Here is a 20,543-nt window from a genome sequence, read left to right on the forward strand (position 1 = left end):
TCTGCTTTGGCAGGCACAAGTGACTGTCCTAGAGACAACAAGAGATCTACACTTTCCTTCCTTCTCCACATCTGAAATGCCTTCTCCTCAGGAACAGTGATTTAATTGGCTTCAGCCTCACCAGGCAGTGATTTTTCTGTCACATTGCCTCAGGTCATCTGAATCATAGAATCAGTCAGGTTGGAAAGGACCTCTGAGATCATCTTGATCATCATCTGGATCATCTTGATCCACTCCCCCCGTGGTTCCCAGCCCATGGCACTCAGTGCCACGTTCAGTCTCTTCTTCAAAACATCCAGGGATGGAGAATCCACCCCCTCTCTGGGCAGCCTATTCCAATACCTCAGCACCCTCTCTCTATAAAGACTTTTTTCCTAATATCCAAAAAGCTCCCCTGGCAGAGTTTAAGACCGTCTCTTGTCCTGCTGATAGCTCCTTGTGAGAAGATACCAACCCCCCTGGCTCCAACCTCCTTTCAGGGAGTTGTAGAGAGTCATGAGGTCTCCCCAAGCTTCCTCTTCTCCAGACTAAATCCTCCTTTTCTCCAGACTTGATCTGCCTACAGTCAACCCTTTTCCTCCCTTGGCTGCATAATGACCTGGGTATTTTTGCTCCTGCCAACACCTGCTATGGATTTGACTTAAATTAGAAGCTTTAGACTGTTTCTAACTGTGCCTGAATTCATGCCTTGTGATGGTTGACCTGTGCTGAGAAGTCCCTGATTCCAGCCTTGGATAATGGAGTGAGCAGAAGCTAAAAAAACCTCTCAGATTAGGTTTCCCAATAGTTAATGAAACCACTGGCCAACAGGAGATCAAACTTGTGCTGCAAAGTCTTGTGGTCTGACCTGTGGCTGGTTAAACCTTTTCTCCAGAAGGCCTTTGTAGCCCCATTGCCTGGAACCTTCCTCCACTCCCACAAATTCATGAATTAATTTAATAACAGATGTCCCTGCCCCTCAGACCCTGTATTTCTGTTGGCAGATACAGAAATGCCTGGAAGAGGCTGGAGGCAGGGACTGCCCTCTCTGAAGAGCAGACTTTGAAAGCCAAGTTGATGAAGTAGTTGCAGCCTTTTGCATCATCTCCCAAATTCAGTTTTAGAAACCTTTTCTGAATCAGACCCACAAGACCATGGCTGAAGAAGTGAAACTGATTCAATCTGTTGAAGAGCAAAGAGAAATTAGAGACTTGCAGAATTTTTTTGGTTGGAAAAGATCTTTCAGATCATCCAGTCCAACCCTGAACCCAGCACTGCCAAGGCCACCACTGCCCCATGGCCTCAGCACCACAGCTCCAGGGCTTGGAAATCCTTCCAGGGATGGGGACTCCACCACTGCCCTGGCCACCTTGGGACAGGGAGTGACAACCCTTTCCAGGAAGAAATTGTTCTTAATATCCAACCTAAACCTCCCCTGGGCAAATTGAGGCCATTTTCTCTTGTCCAATCCATTGTCCCTTAGGAGAAGAAACCAACCCCTCCTCACTCCTACCTCATTTCTGGGAGTTGTAGAGATCCAGACGGTCCCTTCTGGGGAAGAAATTGTTTCTAATATCTAATCTAAACCTCTCCTGGCAGAACCCAAGGCTGTTTCCTCTTGTTCTGTCACTTGTTCCTTGGGAGAAGGGACTGATTCCACTCAGTCCCTCACTCCAACCTCCTCTCAAGGAGTTGCAGAGATCCAGAAGTTCTCCCCTCCTCCTCCTTTTCTCCAGGCTGAACACCCCCAGCTCCCTCAGCTGCTCTTGCTCAGATTTCTGCTCCAGACCCTTCCCCAGCTCCATTCCCCTTCTCTGGACACACTCCAGCCCCTCAATGTCCTTCTTGTCAGGAGGGACCCAAAACTGGACAGAGAATTTGAGGTGTGGCTTGGACACATGCTTGGAGAGAGGGAGAAGTAGCAGCAACGTGGCCTTTGCCACGTGGGACTTTGTTCTCCACTCTTCCTCTCTGCACCAATTGAACTTCTTCCAGTTTGGAAATGTGAAAGCAGGGAAAAAGAGATGAAGTAGGGAAAAAGGAAGCAGAGTAAGGAAGGGAAACATTTATAGCAGGCTTTCTCTTTCAATCTCTGTGTAAGTGTGACACAGGTGAGAAGAGCTGGGAATTCCCATCAGCTTTCCCCAGGGTCCCCCAGCCTGGAGCACTGAGCTCCCTGCCCAGCTTCTGGACCTGATGCTGAACACAGTTGCTGAAAGAGGTCTGGTGACATGGGATCCATCACAACAGGTCCAAATATCTCCTTTGGGATCTCTCTCTTTGGACAACTCCACCCCAAGTTAGTAGAAGGAGGAAGGAGACACTTCGGGAGTTGGGACTTTCTCCAGCAATGGGCTTAATGTTCAAAGAGCCTTGGAGCAAGAAAGTCTTGGAGCAGGAGAGACCCATTTCCCTGCCATTCCAGTTTCTCCACCCCATGAAGGAATTGGTAGCAGTCTTGAGGTCATACCAAAACCAAATCACAGCAGAATTGCCCAACTCCTACCTGCTGATGTGATTCAACTGTGGGAAACGGGGCTTGGCCTTCAGCCTCATGGTTGGTGGGTTGGGGTTCTTTTTGTTTTGTTTTTTTGGTGTGGTTTTTTTTTTTTCCTTTTTTTGGAGAACTGCTTCCTTCATGCAAGGATAAGGGGGTGGGTGGGAAGGAAGAGAGCCACTGCTTTGATGTGCTCATCCTCTCTCCTACACATGGTTCTCTCTCCTCTGTAGCTATGGGTAGGGATTGCTCCTTCTGTTCTGCTTCAGCCCTGGTGACAGGATCATGGCAACCTCTCCAGAGGGGAAAATACCAACTGTGATGACTTATAACCAAATTTTTTTTTTTTTTTTTTGCCTCTTTGCCTTGTTTATTTTCTTACTGCTCTGACTGTTGTGCATGTTCCTCCTCTTTCTCTCTCTGCTGCATTCTGGCATCTCACAGCTATCACATGATCAGGTAATTCTGGTGCTTCCCTCCTCTTTCTCTTTTCATTCAACCTTCCTTTCTCTCTCTCTCTCTCTGCTACGGCTTCACTGCAGATGGCCAGGGCAGGGAGCAGCTTTTCATGATGCTTTCAAACATTTGGCTTCACAGGGGGACCATAAGGGGCTGAACATTGCATAGTCCATAGCCACGAGCACCATGGGAACCTGATGCTGAAGCTGATGGATGGTTTGAAGGCAGTTGGACCTTCTGTTCCAACAAAAGTTGCTGCCTTTTTAAAACAGCCCTGTTCTGAGGTCCCTGAAGCACGTTTTAATTGGAAATTACAACTGGAAAATTCCCAGTGGATGTAATGCTTTCTCCATGGAAATTACCCCATGCAAAATATCCCCTTCCTTCCTGCATTTACAAGAGGTTTTTGAGACCAACCTCTTCTAAACGGGCCAAATCAAAAGAAAATCATGTAATTTGTTCAATCATATCAAGTGGTGCTTCTCCAGCCCTGGGAATGAATTAATAAGGCTAACAGCTGGAAAAGCTGGGAGCCTGGGATGTCTCACGAGTCTCTTCCCAGTTACACCACTGTGTAAACTGGAAATGCAGCATGAAAATAAATAGCATCTCACCCAGGGAAGGAATGAGCCTGGGATGCTGGACTGGAAGTACCATCAATTTTAAACCCTGATTTCTCCTTGCTCAGGCTGTTTTCCCGCCAGTTATTCTCATCCCCTTGGAGGGAAGAGCTGTCACTTTTCTGCAGTAAAGCCACCTACTCCAACCCAAACTCTTCACGTGTTACCTTCTCCATTCCTTCTGCTCTGTGCCATGGGGTTGTCTTTCTGAGGACTTGGCTACTCCCTACCTGTGCTTATTTGCCCCCTCTCCCTCTGCCCACCGACTGCCTTGGGCTTGGGTTTGGCCACCACCTGGTACTTTGGACTCGTGGCATTGCATCCTCGTGGCATCTCCCCAAACCAGGACCTGGCTATGGGGCTGGGCTGAGTCCTCCTATGGGTTACAGGGAGGTTGGGTGTTTTTCCCCCCATTTTCCCTCCCTCTGGCTCATGAGAAGACAGAGGAGCCAAAGAGTTGGGCAGATTTCAGGCAAGAGCAGTTGCAGGATGGGTGCTGTGGTTGCTGCTGGCTTGGCTCTTGGCTTGCTCCATCTTGTCACCTTGGTACCAAATCATTTTTCTCCCCAACCTGCCCCTCTCCCAACCCCTTTCCCGTGCCATTTAGCATCTCTCCTAAAAAAACCAAGGGTCCCATCGTGGCCCTAACATGGTGTATGCTGTCTCTGTTGTTGTCCCAGTATTTTTTAGTCTGTTCCCACCCCGTGTCCGTCTGGTCTGCTTTGATGCCAACCTCCCAGAACAAGACCTTCCTGCTGTCTGTCTGGCCTTTTTGCAAGCTGATGATCCCAACAGAGTCCAAGGGGGTAGGAGAGGTGCTATTTTCTATTAAACAAGCTTTCTGGAGACCCAAAGGCTACACTGAATACAGCAGAGGGTATTTTGTGTGCTGGTGGTAGAAGTTGCATCGCGATTAAATGCCCTGGTGGCTCTCCTAAGAAGGTGTTTCAAAATACCTCTGAAAAAATGAGTTCACCCTCTCCTAGCTTGTTCTATCAGAGCACTGCACCCTTGTGAGAGGAGTCATTGGCCCCTTGTGTGTATTTAGAATCATGAATCTTAGAATTATTTGAGTTGGAAGGGATCTTTAAAGCTCATCCAGTCCAACCCCCCTTCCATCAGCAGGAACATTTTCCACTAGATCAGGGTTCTCCAAGTCTCATCTAACCTGACCTGGGCCATCTCCCACCTCTCTGGGCAACCTGGGCCAGTGTCTCACCACCATCACAATAAAAAAAGCCTTCCTTATATCTAGTCTGAATCTCCCTTTGGTTTAAAACTATCACAACAGGGTCTGTTTAACCACTGACTGCAGCCCCCATGGGAGATGGAGAGCAGAGAGCAGGGATTGTTCCTTTGGCAGGAGGAGAAGTGCCCTTGATCCCTGCATCCCTTTGAAACTGAGCTGTTTGTGCCTCAAAAGGGCCCACGTCATCCATGGGACATCTGGGGCTGATGGGCAAGAAATCAGTGTGGCTTTTGACCAAACAACCCGGCCTGGTGCTGGAAATTCTGATGCTGTGAGCAAAGATTGTAGCAATGTGCTGTGCTCCTGATTTTAGTTCCAGAAGGGTCTTGTCCTGTGAGATCCTTGGGGCCATATTGCCCTTAGTGGCATCTGTCTGCAAAAAAAAAGGGTAAAAAAAGGTCATCTTCCAGCTCAGAGTGGTTCAGCTTAGATGGTGATGATAGAAGAAAAATATGAAGATTTTTTTTCCTTTCTTCAATGGCTTTGCTTCCTTGTGCTTCCTCTGTATTGCTTCTGTTCATGGGTGTCTGAATTGTGTTTTGTTGCCATCCCACCCCTTCTTTTCTCTGTAGCAGAGCATCTGCTTTCCTCCTTACCCTGGTCAAAACCTGATGGTGTGGTGTCCCCCACTGGGATCTGGGAAGGGGATGGAAAACCCCATACCAGCTAAATTTTCCTGGGAAAATTGCAAAGCCCCTTTTGTGGGTGTTGCTGATGCTATGGGACCCAGGCTGGAGATGTGTGGGACTCCTCAAATCCTTTGGTGCCAAGGTTGGGGAGGGAGGTTAAAAACTTAAGAGAAGGTGGCTGCCAGCTTAAAATAATAATAAAAAAATAATAATAAAAAACAAAAATAAAAAAGAAAATTTAAAAGAACCTTCTCTTGTTTGGATGAGCCACTAGATGGTGCCAGAAAATCAGAAACCCCATGAGCCAACCCAAATCACTGCTGTTTCTCCTCAAGTAGCTTTCTAACATCCCTGCCTCGGGCTGGGAGAAGGAGATTGACTTCAAAACCTTCCTCTGTGCTCAGGAAATAGGGAGGAATTGGTGGGGTCTGGGCTATAAGAGCCAAAGAGGATCCTTTTGCCATGGGATTTTGGGTATGGCTGCACTGAACCCACCAAGCCTTGATTTCCACTGGGTCTGGAATAGGGGTAATATTAGACTGAAAAAAAAAAATTAAAAAAAAAATTTAAAAAAGGTTTTAAAAGCAAAATCCCCTTGAAAAATCCCCTTGAACTTATTCTTAACATCTGTATTTTTCTTTAGATATGTTCAGTGGTGAGAATTAAAAGTCTGGCTGATTTGGAGCCAAGTGCCCATCAGCCTCTATTTCTTCACCTGGTGGAAACATTTGGTGAACACTGAATTTCATCAAGGCTTAAAAAAATGGGATGGGGTAGAAGCATTTAAGCAAAGATCTGACACCTGGAGAGGGAAGTTCTCTGGGAAAAAAAAAACATATTCAGGGGACCCAAAGGTGACGAGTGCCCATGTGGGGACAGTTGTTTTACAAGCATCTCAGGTTTGAGACCTTAATTTGTCTTTGATTTCCTTTTCTCCCACAAGAGTGACCAGGTGACACAATGAGGGAAAGATGATGGTTTCTTTGCTTGGCTTGGTCTCTTGTTCTGTTCCTTCTTTCCAACCCAGTGAGATAAAATATTCAAAATAACCATGACTCCTTGGGACAGCTGTGTAGCTGATGTGATAGAGAGGGGTACCTACAGTCCATGGGGACATTAGTGGAATGAGGAAGCTCAAAGTGGTTCAAGAGGACCTGCTGGGATGTCTGTCCCCCTCTGAGACTCCATGCTCATTCCCAAACATCCTCCAAACCACGCGGGGTTGCGTAGGTGCAAGGGAGCAAAGATGCGCGGGGCTCTCTGGGACTTCTTGATGGTCTCCACGTTGTTGGGGGCTTCTTGCATTGAAGTTCCTCCCCTGCTTAAGGGGAAACCAGCTCCTGAGATCCCCCTCTTGTCTTCCAGGTGGCGCCTGGGAAGCATCAGGACCTACAACCCGGAGCAGATCATGCTCAGCGCCGCTGTGCGCCGGTCCAGCCGGGATGTCAAGATCATGAAGGAGAAGCTGATCTTCTCAGGTATGGATGGGGCTTGGATGCTCAGAGATCCCTTTCCTCCATCCCTCAGCTATCCCTTTGCTGATGGAGGAGGTGGGCTTGACACTGGTGTCATCATCTCTTGGTAGGATGGGGGGGATGGACTGACCCTGCTGCGCTGAACTGCAGGGGATGAGGTGAGGGCTCATCCATCCCAAACTGGTGCAGGTCTGAACATTGATTTTTGGGCAGCCTGGTCCATGCCCATGGCAGGGGGGTTGGAAGCAGGTGATTTTTAAGGTCCCTTCCTACCCAAACCCTACCTGGAATCCTAAGATTTGCTGAGAAATTCTGTGTCTCATTTCCCAAATTCATAGAATCATAGAAAGTGAGGGGTTGGAAGGGACCTCACAAGATCATCGAGTCCAACTCCCCCTGCCAGAGCAGGGTCACCCACAGCAGGTCACACAGAATGGGCTTTGAATGTCTCCACAGAAGGAGACTCCACAGCCTCCCTGGGCAGCCTGTTCCAGTGCTCTGTCACCCTCACAGTGAAAAAATTCTTCCTAATATTTATACAGAACTGCCTGTGCTCCAGTTTATAACCATTGCCCCTTGTCCTATTGTTGGTCACCCCTGAGAAAAACTTCACTCCATCCTCCTGGCACTCTCCCTTTACATATTTACGAGGTCAAACATTAATGAGTTCACCCCTCATTCTCCTCTGCTCCAAACTGAAAAGCCCAGCTCCCTCAGCCTTTCCTCTCCAGGAGATGTTCCACTCCCTCCATCCCCTTGGTGCCTCTGCCCTGGACTCTCTCCAGCAGTTCCCTGTCCTTCTGGAACTGAGGGGCCCAGAATATTGGACACAAGATTCCAGATGTGGCCTCCCCAGGGCAGAGTAGAGGGGGAGGAGGACTTCTCTCGACCTACTAACCACCCCCCTTCTTATGCACCCCAGGATGCCATTGGACTTCTTGGCCACAAGGGCACATTGTTGGCTCATGGTCACCAGCATCCCCAGGTCCCTTTCACCCGTGCTGCTCAGTCCCCAGTTATACTGTAAAACTCGTGTGCTGTCCCACATCTCCACTCTGAATGATCAAGAGTAGGTCAAAATCTAGAAAATCATAGAATCCTAGAACTGGCTGGGTTGGAAGGGAGCTCAGAGCTCCTCAAGTCCAACCCTTGATCCACTCCCCCCGTGGTTCCCAGCCCATGGCACTCAGTGCCACATCCAGGCTCTTTGGAAATAGCTCCAGGGATGGAGAATCCACCCCTTCCCTGGGCAGCCCATTCCAATGCCTGATCCCCCTCTCCATCAAGAAATTCTTTCGAATGTCCAACCTAAACCTCCCCTGGCACAACTTGAGACCATGGCCTCTTGTCTTGCTGAGAGTTGCCTGGGAAAAGAGCCCAACCCCCCCCTGGCTCCAACCTCCTTTCAGGGACTTGGAGAGAGTGATGAGGTCTCCCCTGAGCCTCCTCTTCTCCAGGCTGAAATCCATTAAAATCATGGCACAAGTCACCCTAAATAGTGGTGATGAGTTTGGGGAAGACCTGGAATTCAGTGGCACTAGAGATTACAGAGATCCTGCTATCCCTGTGCACCTCCCAGCATTTGTTTGTGTTGGAACCCACGTGCATCTCAACCCAACTCTGTGAAAGATCCCAGAAATGTATGCAAAGAGGGAAACATTTAGGTTTAAAATATCCAAGTTGGTGCAGGAAGCTGGAAAACTCACCTTGGAAGGAATGTGTGCATCATCTCCCCTTGAGCTTTGTTATGGGTTTTATTTCTTTGTGTTTTGGAGACTTCCAGCAGGGGTCAGGGGTTGTTGTACCAGGCACATACACAGCAAAACCCACAAGTCTTGCTTCAAGGAGCTTATTGTGTGAAATCCAAGCTTGATCCTGCCCTCCAGAGATGCTGAAAATTAAATTCAAATCCAGGATACTTGGGGAAAGAAAGCAGTTGGTCACAGCAGAATTCAGCTTCCCCGAGATGTTCTAGGCAGAAAAATGCCTTAAACATAAAATATCCTTAGAGGAAGGGGATTTGTAATTAAATTTTGTGCCTCTGAAACAGATGTTCTTCCTTTGGGTGGGTGGTTTGCAAGTGAAACAGTAGTGGTTAAACATTTTTCCCAGTGAAACCAGTGTCTCTGGGTAGAAATTCAGGGAATTTTGGACCCTTTTCCCAGCCTGTGGCACCATTGTAGAGGGGGGGTGGTGGTGCCCAGTTTTGCCTCTGCTGGTGACAGATTTCTCAAGGTTTGCTGAGATTTAGAGGTGAGCTCCTGTTTGGAGGCAGATCCTTCTCAGAACTGGTTTGAAATGGGTGCAGCATTGCTATACCCGGGGTGAAATCCCTGTAGGATCAGGTGGATCCCATAGACTGGAGCTGCATGGGTGCCTCAGTTTCCCCATGCACGGGGGCAGGGAATTCCAAGGATTTTCACCCTCGTGACAATGTCCTTTCTTTCTCTGCTTTTCCCAGAGATCAACAGTGGTGTGGAGACCACGGATGAGCTGTCTCTCTGCTCTGAGAATGGCTATGCCAACGAGATGGTCACCCCCACGGATCACCGGGACACCAAACTACGGATGAACTGAGAGCCCAACCCTGGCACGTGGCATCCCCCACGTCCCTCTCCAGCAGTGAGAGCAGTGCTCTCCTGCTTGCTCTGGGATGGGAACCTTTGAGGAACTGCTGGTCGAGCAGAAACCCCTTCCCATACCCCATCACTGCCTGCTCCACCTCCCTGGTTGTGAGGTTGGGGGGGCTTTATTTTTGTAAATATGTAGAAAATCGGAATATTTTTTTTTTTTCGTCTTTTTTTTTCCTTCGAGTGTAATTTTTCCAGGGCATGAGTGGAAATCCCTGTGCTCATTAAATCCTCAACCTTATGGCTGAAGTTATTTGAATCTTGACATAACAGCCTGAGACCCCTTGTAGGGTTCTGGGAAAAACCACATTGGATGTGTCTCCCCTTTCCCTGCTCCACCCTTTCCCTTGGTGCAGCGACTGTGTAGCTGAATGTTGTGATGTTCTTGTGAAGTGTTGTTTTTTGTTATGGGTTTGGGGTTTTTTTTGGTCTGTTTCCTCCTTCCCCTCCCTCCCCCCATTCCTGGGCAATGAAGTTTGAGCTCTAATGCAACAGGAGACTCTTTGGAAAAGTTTTCCTGGGAGAGGAGGTAACACGGCTCTTCCCTGCTGAAGTTCAGAGCCAGGGAAGGACTTGCTCTGGTTCAATCACTTGGGCATCTTCTTCTTCTCCTGTCCCATCTTCTTCCTTCCCCAAAGCCTGGATGCTCACAGGGGATTGGTCTTGAAAAGTCCCAATGTAGTCTTGATTGTGAATCTTGAACATTGGCTCTAGATTGGCCTCTGCTGGCATCAATGCTGTAAATTTTTTTTTCTCTCCTTTTTTTCTTACTTTTTATCTTCTCCCTGAGTTGGGCTCTGTCAGGAGCAAAAAGCAATGCCATGGGCACCATCACTGCTCAGATCTGGCTAAAGTGCCTGCCACTCCAAGTGGCATTTCCAGTTGCTCCTCACTTCATTCTCCTTTGCACCCACATAGGAAGAGGAGATGATGGTGCAGTGTGAGCTTCCCCTTCTCTGGACCAAGGAGATGCCCAGGGGTGAAGGAGTTGTAAATAGTTTGGAAGGTGAAGCAGCCCTGGAGTATAATTTATTCCTGCAAGGAGACTTTTCTTCCTTGCTTTGAAAGCAGGATCTTTATTAAGCTGCATGTTCCTGTCCTCCAAAGGAGTGATGGTCTTGCAGCAGATGCTGACAGGCTCCTGAAGGCAAGAGCTCTCATCAGCCTGTTTCCAATGCAAAAGGCTTTAAACCAAAACCCTAGACCACAGGTGAAAATAAAATAAAATAAAATAAACCCAAAAAACCTAACAGACACTCAGAAACCAAATAGATTGAATTTAATCCCCCCTGTGAAACAGCTCACAGCCAGCCCAAGGGCGGTCTCAGCTTCTCTGACCTTCAAGGTTTTTCTGGAGAGGAGCCTGTTTCTGGGTCACTTTGTTGTTCACACAGAGCTGGTTCCCAAGGGAGCTGAAGCCAGCTGGAAGGAGCTCTGAATGAGTCTTGGCTCCTGGCCTCCTGGTGTTGGGTTCCTTGCTTCCTCGCTGGATCTGGGTCCTTGGAAATTTTTCACAATGTGCAACCTTGAGAGATCCCATTGAGTCTGAGCTTCCTTTGAAGCTTGGTGGGCACTTTCTTGAAAGCAATGGGACCAGAAAAATTGTTCCTCATGAAGGGAATGGGAGCTGAGGCTTTGGGGGTCACCCAAGCTGGGTTGTAAAGCCCATGGGTGGCTGGGAGAAGTCACCTCGTAGAGGACAAAGGGGTCTTGGGGGACAGCATCATGTTCAACACACAAAGCAGGTTTGCTAAAGGCTTGAGAGCAGCTCTGATAACACCATCTGTGGGGTCTGTTCTCCTTGTGGCAGCGCTGAGCTGCTCAATCTTTTTTTTTTTTTTTTTCACGCTGCACTTCAGTAGCATTTTGAAACCAAAAAAAAGTCTTGGTGTGGGAGAACTGGGGGCAAAAGGGGCCAACTTGTCTGTGCAAAAGGAAAATACTCCTAGTGAGAAAAAAAAAAAGAAAAAAAAAGAATTGTGGTGCTTTAATTAGCATCTCCTTAAGAAGAACAAATTGAGACTTCAGTTCCTTTGAATTAATTCCTCCCATGAATTGAAAGAGAAGATCCTGGTCCGTGCTCTCTTACCTGCCCCATGGTACTCTCTCAAGTCTGTGAAGTTTTGTTTGGTTTGGTTTGGTTCTTTTCTACAGAACTGCAAGATTTTTGGTGGGTTTGAAGGCTTTTTGAGAACAAAGTTGCTTCTCCCTTTCATGTGGTGCTGTATTGAAACATTCCTGGTGGATTGTCATTGCCAAGTGAGAGATGCTGCTAAAGCTCAGCATCTGCTGATAATCACCTGCATGTTGTGTTTTTACCCTTGGAGATGACTTTACTGGATGGTCAAATACTTAAAATCTTGGAAGTGTTTAAAAGCAATCCAACAACGAGTTGTTTTCACAATTGACTTTATTCTTTCCTGATTTTTTTTTTATGATGAGACCCAAACTTTATGCGTAATGCACCGACTGTTGCCATTATTGTCCTGAATATTTGCTACCTTTTTTTTTTTTTAAAGAAAGAAAAAAAAAAAGGATGATACTTTTTTGATGAAAATAGAGCTAGACCAAAATAAACTCTGCAATGCTCTGTGAAATAAACTGTTAGTATTCCCCTGCCAGTCTGTGATGTTGTTGTGTGTTCTTGGGACTACTTGAAAAATGGTGATGCCTTGAATCTTCTCCCTGTGTTTCTGTTTTTTTTTCTGCTGTATGAGGGAGCTACAGGTCTGACCAGAGGGAATTTTGGAAATCTTTCTTCTTGAGATGAGTAAAGTTGTGTTGCATCTTGTCTTGCTGACACCAAGTTGTGTGGTGGGATTGACACACCTGAGGGATGGAATTCAGAGAGCTCAAGAAATGGGCTCATTTGGGCCTCCTGAGGTTCAACAAGGATAAGTGCAAGGTCCTGCATATGGGTGAGGGCAATCTTGGGTATCAAGAGAGGCTGTGGGATGAAGGGATTGAGAGCAGCCTGCAGCAAATGATTCAGGGGGGTTGTTGGTTGGTGAGAAGCTCAGAGTGAGCTGGCAAGGTGCCCTGGTAGCCCAAAAAGCCAACCAGATCCTGGGCTGTAACACCAGCAATGTGACCAGGAGGTTGAGGGAGGGGATTCTTCCCCTGTGTTCTGGTGGGACCCCCCTGCAAGTGCTGGGTTCAATTCTGGGGTCCCCAACATCATAGAATCATAGAATCATAGAATCCTAGGGGTTGGAAGGGACCTCGAAAGATCATCTAGTCCAACCCCCCCTGCCAGAGCAGGGCCCCCTAGAGTACATCCCCTAGGAACGTGTCCAGGTGGGTTTTGAATGTCTCCAGTGAAGGAGACTCCACAACCCCCCTGGGCAGCCTGTTCCAGGGCTCTGTCACCCTTACAGTAAAAAAATTCTTTCTGATATTCAACTTGAACCTCCCATGCTCCAATTTACACCCATTACCCCTTGTCCTATCACTGGTCACCACTGAGAAAAGCCTAACTCCATCTCCCTGACACTCACCCCTTACATATTTGAAAACATTGATCATCCATCAGGAGATGGAGGTGTTGGAGTGAGTCCAGAGGAGGCCATGAAGATGCTCAGAGGGTTGGAGCAGCTCTGGAGCCAGGGGGAGAGAATTGGGTTTGTTCAGCCTGGAGAAGAGAAGGATCCAGGGAGACCTTGGAGCAGCCTTTCAATCCTTAAAGGGGATATAAGAAGTGTGGGGACACACTTTTTCCAGGGCCCGTGGCAATAGGACAAGGGGTGATGGTTATAAACTAAAAGAGGGGAGACTCAGACTAGATATAAGGGAGACATTTTTTACACTCTGAGGGTGCTGGGCCCCTGTCCCAGGGTGCCCAAGGAAGCTGTGGCTGCCCCATCCCTGGCAGTGTCTCAGCCCAGGTTGGATGGGGCTTGGAGCAACCTGGGCTGTGGGAGGGGTCCCTGCCCGTGGCAGAAGGGTTGGAACTGGAGGAGCTTGAAGGTCCCTTCCAACCCAACCCATTCCATGATTTTATGGTTCTCAGGTTTTTACAAGACAGTAGCTGAAGAGCAATTAGGTGGAGATGAGGCAACTGTGCAGACTTGAGTCTTGAACAGCAAATGTAGAATAATTTCTGAGTGTTCTTTGTGGCCACGTGGGGACAATGTTACACCCACGGAGCTGATCAGGCAGCAGTTTTTAAACCAAGCAAGTGGGAAGCAATTTATTTTTAATACACATCATGCAATTCATTTTCCTAGGGTGCTGTGAAGGCCCAAAACCATAAGCAGGTTTAAAGAGGAATAAATGGCTCATCCATCCATCAACACTCATTAAACACCAGAGTACAGATGCAAAATCCAGCTTGGGAAGTCCCTGAGCATTTTTTACCTAAATGTGTGCATTAAGGCAAAGGCTTCCTTGATACTTTTGGTTTTTTTAATTCTCTATTTATTTCTCTATTTTAATTGTTCTATTTTTTTTAATTCTTTACCTTGGGATCTACTTCCAGCTCCAGCCAGAGGGTGCTTTGGGTGAGAAGGGGACCTCATCTGGGTCAGCCTGGGGTTATTCTTTGTTAAGCAGCTGTTTTCTCCAGCTCTTGAATGGCTGCATTTCACTGATAGTTAAAAGGGATTAAATTAAATACAACCCTATCTCACGGGTTGGTGAGGGACAGTCAGTGCCATGTCATGGATTTGACTGGCTCCAGAAATTCCCTTTGAGTGTTAAATATAAACTTGCCCAAGGGAAAGGGAGAGAGCTCCTGATATCTACAAGACTGAATAATTCCTAACTGGGGGCTCTGGTTGCTGTACCCCAGGGAAAGATATTGCAAAGTTGAAAGGGGAGAAATTAGAATCCTGTAGGCTGTGGCTGCTACTCAAATAAAAGAGCTGAGGATTGGTTGCTGGCTTGAAGCCCAACTGGCTTTGGGCAGCCAACATTGTGCTATTTAACTCTTTTTCTTCCTCCCTAAAACCTCCTTTATTTAGAAGAGCTTAACTGGGATAATTCTCATAGTATCTGGGAATCTTTCCAGCCTTTTAAATTTTCTGTAGAGTTGGAGTTCTGGGAGTCTGGGAGGTGATGCTGATGTGGCCATGCCATAGGGCTACACAGTCATCTGCTCTAAGATATTTTGGGTCTTCTAGGGCTCTAAAGCCCTGAAGAAGATGCAGTGGCTACAAGCTTGCAAAGTTCAAATTGAGCTTGAAAAGTCTTGAACAGCAGCAGAGGGATGAGGCTGAGGGCTCATTCCCCTCCTTTTGGGCTCTTGGTGCAAGTTCTCTCTTTTTGGTTGAAGCCCTGGACCAGGTTTCAAGCTGAAGGTGAGGACTGAAACGGGAAACTTCAGTTTTTTTTTCCTCTTAAGCCTCTTGAGTTCTCTCCCTCTCTTCCTTCTGGCTCATGTTTCTGTTCCAGTTATTTCTCTGCCCTTCCTCATCTACTTGGTTCTCCTGCTTCAGTCTCTTTTTCTGGATGCTGTGACTGTCTTGCCATGCAGATAAGTGGCTGGGGGTGCAAAGAGGGGGTCCTGACTCTCCAGTGCAAGGTGGAGCTGTGGATGGTGGTGCCAGGAGCACACAGAGACCTGTCCTGGATAGGGTGCATTCCCTTCTCTTGGGTATCTGATGAGGATGTAAAGACCAAAGCTCTGGAGCCAGGATGAGAGATTTGGGGTTGTTCAGCTCTGGGGAGACCTTAGAGCATCTTCCAGTGCCTGAAGAGGGCTTAAAAAAAGCTGAGTTAGAACTTTTGACAAGGGCATGGAGTGATGGGATGAGGTGGAATGGTTTCAAGCTGCAAGAGGGGGGATTTAGATTGGGTATTAGGAAGAAATTGTTTGGGGTGAGGGTGCTGAGCCCCTGTCCCAGGGTGCCCAAGGAAGCTGTGGCTGCCCCATCCCTGGCAGTGTCTCAGCCCAGGTTGGATGGGGCTTGGAGCAACCTGGGCTGTGGGAGGGGTCCCTGCACATCCAGGGGTTGGAACTGGAGGAGCTTGAAGGTCCCTTCCAACCCAAACCATTCTATGGTTCTATGATGCTCAAATCCTGGTGACCTCTAGATGTCTCATCATAGCTCCCATGACCTGATTTGTCCAAAACTCTCTCCTGCATTTCCTCTTTCCTTTTACTCTTTATCCTCCTTACTGTCTTGTCAGCTTGGCTACATCCCTTCTCCTGGCTATTTCTTTCTCCTCCTAACATACCTTGTCTGCTGCTCCTTTAGGAATCATTGGTCCCACATTCACACAAAGCTTTCCTCAAGAGATGCCTGGAGTTCTTGCTCCTATATCCTTGTATTTCCCCTTTATAATCATGGTTTTTTTATTTTATTTTTTAACTGCTAATGGCTTCTGTGGGCTGTGTGTAAGGGACTGAGTATTTTTAATGTGCAGAAAGGATTTTACACTGGATTGGGACTCTAAGGTCTCTTCTGCTGTCTGCATCTATCTTGAGAGAAGACCCAGGGCACTGGGATCAAATGGGAGGTTGGGCTCCTGCCTAAAGTAGCTTTTCACTCGTGCTGCAGAGCAGAAAACCCTTTTGAACACCCCCACATCCTCTTCCAGCTCTCTGGGGTATTTCATGCCCTCAGTTTCAGGCAAAAAGTCCACAGATGGGGGTTGTGGAACAGCCTTTGCCGGGTGACAGCATCTTTGGGGCACGGTGGCATCACATGGGAAGATCCAGGCTGTAGGGATACAGTTTGGCTCCAGAAGTCTACTTGGTAGGTGACTTGGCATGGATGCAGTGACAGCTGCCAACTGCAAAGCTTTCCCATTATGGTCATTTTTTGTGTTTACAGCTCATAGTAGCTGGTCCCTGCCCCATCAGGGCTGCTTGAAGCTGGGGTTTGGTTTTGAACAGGTTGGTAGCCCCAAGCTTCTCTATCTATTAGGAGATGACAAGCTTTACAACCTCACTGAAGTCTTCCAGCATTCTGGAGACCTTATTTTTTTCTCTGCCCTACAAGGGCAGGATCAGTTTTGTGCTGCCATTTGTCCTGATGACCCAGTTCTGGTCATCTCTAGCTCCATCCCAGTTGTACCCCTGGCCAGTGCAACTTGGAAGTGCCAATGCCAAGAAGGTGGCCAAAAAGGCCAAGGGCATTCTGGATTGGATTAGGACCAGTGTGGCCAACAGGGAAAGGATTCAGCTCTGGTGAGGCCACAGCTTGAGTCCTGTGTCCAGTTCTGGGCCCCTGAGCTCAGGAAGGAGATTGAGGTGCTGGAGCAGGTCCAAAGGAGGCAACTGGGCTGGTGAAGGGATCCAGCAGAAATGCTGTGAGGAAGGGCTGAGGGAGCTGGGGGTGTTGAGGCTGGAGAAGAGGAGGCTCAGGGGAGACCTCATCACTCTCTCCAAGTCCCTGAAAGGAGGTTGGAGCCAGGGGGGGGTTGGGCTCTTTTCCCAGGCAACTCTCAGCAAGACAAGAGGCCATGGTCTCAAGTTGTGCCAGGGGAGGTTTAGGTTGGACATGAGAAAGAATTTCTTGATGGAGAGGGGGATCAGGCATTGGAATGGGCTGCCCAGGGAAGGGGTGGATTCTCCATCCCTGGAGCTCTTTCAAAAGAGCCTGGATGTGGCACTGAGTGCCATGGGCTGGGAACCACGGGGGGAGTGGATCAAGGGTTGGACTTGATGATCCCAGAGGTCCTTTCCAACCCAAATGATTCTGGGATATCAGGGCAAACCATAAGCACTGAAACACACAGAGGATGTGTTTTATTTTAAAATCTCCAGATTTTTGCAAACCATTCTGCTTTAGCCTGGTTCCCATTGTGGGTCTCAGCAGACACCATGTTCCAGCCCATACCAGTCCTGCTGGATGCAAGACCAGAGTCTGGTGGTGGTCAGGTTTGGGGCTGTGCCCTTGGTCCAGGAGCTGCATGGACGAGTAAAGCAGAAGGTGAAATGAGGGGAATCACCAGGATTCAGTGGCTGTGCACACTCCAGTGGCAGATCACAGGATGGTTGGAGTTGGAAGGGACCAATGTGGCAATGGGACTGAATGTGGCACTGAGTGCCATGGGCTGGGAACCATGAGGGGAGTGGATCAAGGATTGGACTTGATGATCCCAGAGCTCCTTTCCAACCCAAATGATTCTGGGATTCTCTAACTCTACCAAGGTGGAAGGTCCTAAGAACAAATCCCCCAGCTCAGTGCACAGGCTGGGAAACCACAGCCCCTTCCAGCTTGCCAGTGATTCAGATGGAAATGTTGGGAGCAAGAAGGATGCCAGCTCGTGCCCCTGCATCCCAGTGATGGGATGGAGAGCAGGAAGGACCCAGTCTGCAGGCCCAGCAGAAAGGTGATGACCACATGCAGGGACTGGTTGTTAATAATAATAATATTTCTCTTCTTTCTAGTGTGAAAAAACACAAGCTGTTCAAAGCTATGCTGGACAAAGGCTGAATGCAACAAACTGGGGGGGTCTGATGACCTTCAGCACCCAGGTTCCTTCATGGAGCTTCCCCAGGGCTGCTTTGCTCCTTGCTATGAGCATTTAAAAATCAGCCAACAACCAGGATCGAGTTGGAGGGGAGGGTGCAGAAAAAGCCACATGGGGCAAACCTCCCCTTCTGTCCTCATCATCCCCATAGACCTAATTACCTAATTATCACACGTTAATGAGAAACACTGCAGCCCCTCCCTGACCCAGCCCCTTTCTGCATCTTTTTTACTCCCAGAGCTGTATTTGATTTCTCAGATTTACTCTGCTTTCCAATGAGGCAGAGCCTCCAGCAAATGAATCGTTCCACCTGGACCTCAATTTGCTCTCCAGATGGCTCAGCCCTGGTGTGATCTATTTTTTCCTCCCTGAGCTGCCCTGGGTTTTCCCTGGCTCCTGGCTCCTCCCTGGCTGGCTGTTATTGACAGCTGCATGGTTAATGCTCTGTAGCTCTCTGGCATGTCAGTCAGGAGAAACAAAAGCAGGCAGTGAGGATAAAGGAGATGCTTTAGTGTTTTCCCAAGCCTGGGAAGTGCTGAGCTTGCTGCGTGGAAGGGATCTGTCTGGGCAGAGCCACGCCGTGGATGGGAGCTCTTCCCAGAGGGAACTTGAGTCTTGGCTAGGTCCCACCTGGAGAAGGCAACCTGTGGGGCAGGTAAGATTGGACTTCTTGCTTGGGGAGGCTCGAGAAAAATAATTAAAAAAAAAAAAATACACCAAATAAAACGCAGGAATTGCTGCTGTGTCGTCCTTGGATGGAGAGGGTGACCTGGAGGGGAATGTGGATGGGTGAGGGCAAACACGCTGGCATCATTTTTCATATGAGTTAACAGGAGGGCTGTGAGATGGAAAAAAGCACTTGGTTTAAGTGGGGAGGGAAGGGGGGGGTTGTTTATTTGTAAAGAGGTCAGCCTGAGCTGTTTCTCCCCTGCACAGGGCTGTGTCTGAGCCTGATGGCTCAGGGGTGCGTGGGGCTGGGGGGGAGAAGCAAGGGGATGGATGTGTTTGTCCTTCTGGGTTGGGCCCACGTGTGTCAGCAAAATGTGGAGTCTGCTGTGCTCTTTGCAAAGGTGTTTGTCCCTAGGGACCTGATTCTCTTGTAGTTTCAAACTACTTTGGGTGTATTTTCTGGTTTACGAAGTGTTTAGAGGGATTGGAAGGGGCTGAGGGAGGGAAAAAAAAGGAGGAAGAGGAACAAGATGTGAAGAAAAGAAGCTGTGGCTGCCCCCCCATATCCCTGGAAGTGTCTCAGCCCAGGGTGGATGGGGCTTGGAGCTTGGGAAGTGTCCCTGCCCATGGCAGGGGGTTTGGAAGTGGATGATTTTAGTGATGGTACCAGGGAGGTTGGAATTAGATGATTTCTGAAGTCCCTCCCAACCCATTCTCTGATTCCCTAAATCACTTTAAACCTTTTAACAGCAATTCTCTCTCTGAGCCCCACCCTGAGCACCCAGCAGTGATGTTTGGGGTGTTCAGAGCCTTCACCCACTCCTGGAGGATCTCTTAGATTTAAAGTTAGGGCTTGTGATGCTGCCTGACTTCTCTTGAGGTGTCTGCACATCCCCTCTGGCACAGGCAGAAGTGTTTGCCCCATTCCTGGGGGATTCTGAAGGCACAGAAGAGACAATGAGATTTTCTTGGGGTTGGTGGGGTGATTATTCTCAGGACTAGGTTTGGTTGTCCTACATGTGGTTACCTTGGTGGAGGCTCAGCCAGGAGGTGTCCTCTGGAGCATGGGAGAATCTGAACACCTTTTGGGGGCTGTGGTCAGAGGTGCTGGCTCTCCAGGAGATGCAGGTGTAGGAAAAAAAAAAAAAAAAAAAAAAAAAAAAGATGAATAACTTGAGTTAAGAGAGGGATTCTGAGCCATGAGAAATTCAAACTGATCCTCCTCAAGGGATGTGCTGCCTGCAGGGAGTGTGTGGACACCACAAAGCTGCTGATGTCTGATAACTTGGTACCTCAATGGGGATTTGTGCTCCTGGTGGTGAGATGCTCCAGAGCCTGATTTGGGGGGCCCTCAAGATCCTGAGCATCCCTCAATAAGGGCTCTTTGCCATTACAGAGCCTCAGAAAAGCATCAGAATCATCATTGTCCCCCTTTTATTTACCACCCAACTGGGGAGAGCACTCAGGACTCCCTCCTTTCTTTTTCACCCAGCATCTGGGGCTGGGACACACCAAGGGGCCAGGGCACTTTCACAGGGGAGAAATGAAGGAAATGGGGCAGAGCCAACATGGTAGTGGGTTTAGGATGGTTGAGGCAGTAATTCAGGGTCTGGGTTCTTCAATTTAGTCACCACTGTGAGAGAATCCTCAATTCTTCCCACTGTTTCACTGCCACGAAGCTCCTCTGCTTTTCAGACCCCCCCTCTGGAGGCAGAGACCCTTCTCCCTGGGGATTATTCCTTATGGAGAATCTATCTGTCCACCCCCCAAATTTGAGCAAAGGTCACCCTTTTGGATGTGCAGCTCTCTGCACCCTCCAGGCTGAGCACAGGATGGGTGCCAGGGATGGGTTGTGCTGCTCACACTGAACCATCACAGGAGAGATGGAAGGAGAGAAATCTGAAATTATTTTCTT

At 48.3% G+C, this 20,543-nt stretch overlaps 1 protein-coding gene across 3 annotated transcripts in view; it reads left to right on the forward strand.

The window, feature by feature from the left end:
• GDPD5 (glycerophosphodiester phosphodiesterase domain containing 5) overlaps positions 1-12,159 on the forward strand; it is a 233,522-nt gene extending 221,363 nt beyond the window's left edge. For 2 of the 3 annotated variants that reach the window (XM_071764297.1, XM_071764395.1), the window contains exons 15-17: positions 2,921-2,935; positions 6,799-6,911; positions 9,370-12,159. In XM_071764297.1, the coding sequence (XP_071620398.1) occupies positions 2,921-2,935; positions 6,799-6,911; positions 9,370-9,485 (244 nt within the window). In that variant the 3' untranslated portion in view covers positions 9,486-12,159. The remainder of the gene's footprint in view (positions 1-2,920; positions 2,936-6,798; positions 6,912-9,369) is intronic. The other variant, XM_071764477.1, reaches the window with a different exon arrangement.
• Positions 12,160-20,543: the final 8,384 nt, after the last annotated feature.

This window comes from Heliangelus exortis, chromosome 1, assembly GCF_036169615.1.
Source record: "Heliangelus exortis chromosome 1, bHelExo1.hap1, whole genome shotgun sequence".
Taxonomy (NCBI): Eukaryota; Metazoa; Chordata; class Aves; order Apodiformes; family Trochilidae; genus Heliangelus; species Heliangelus exortis.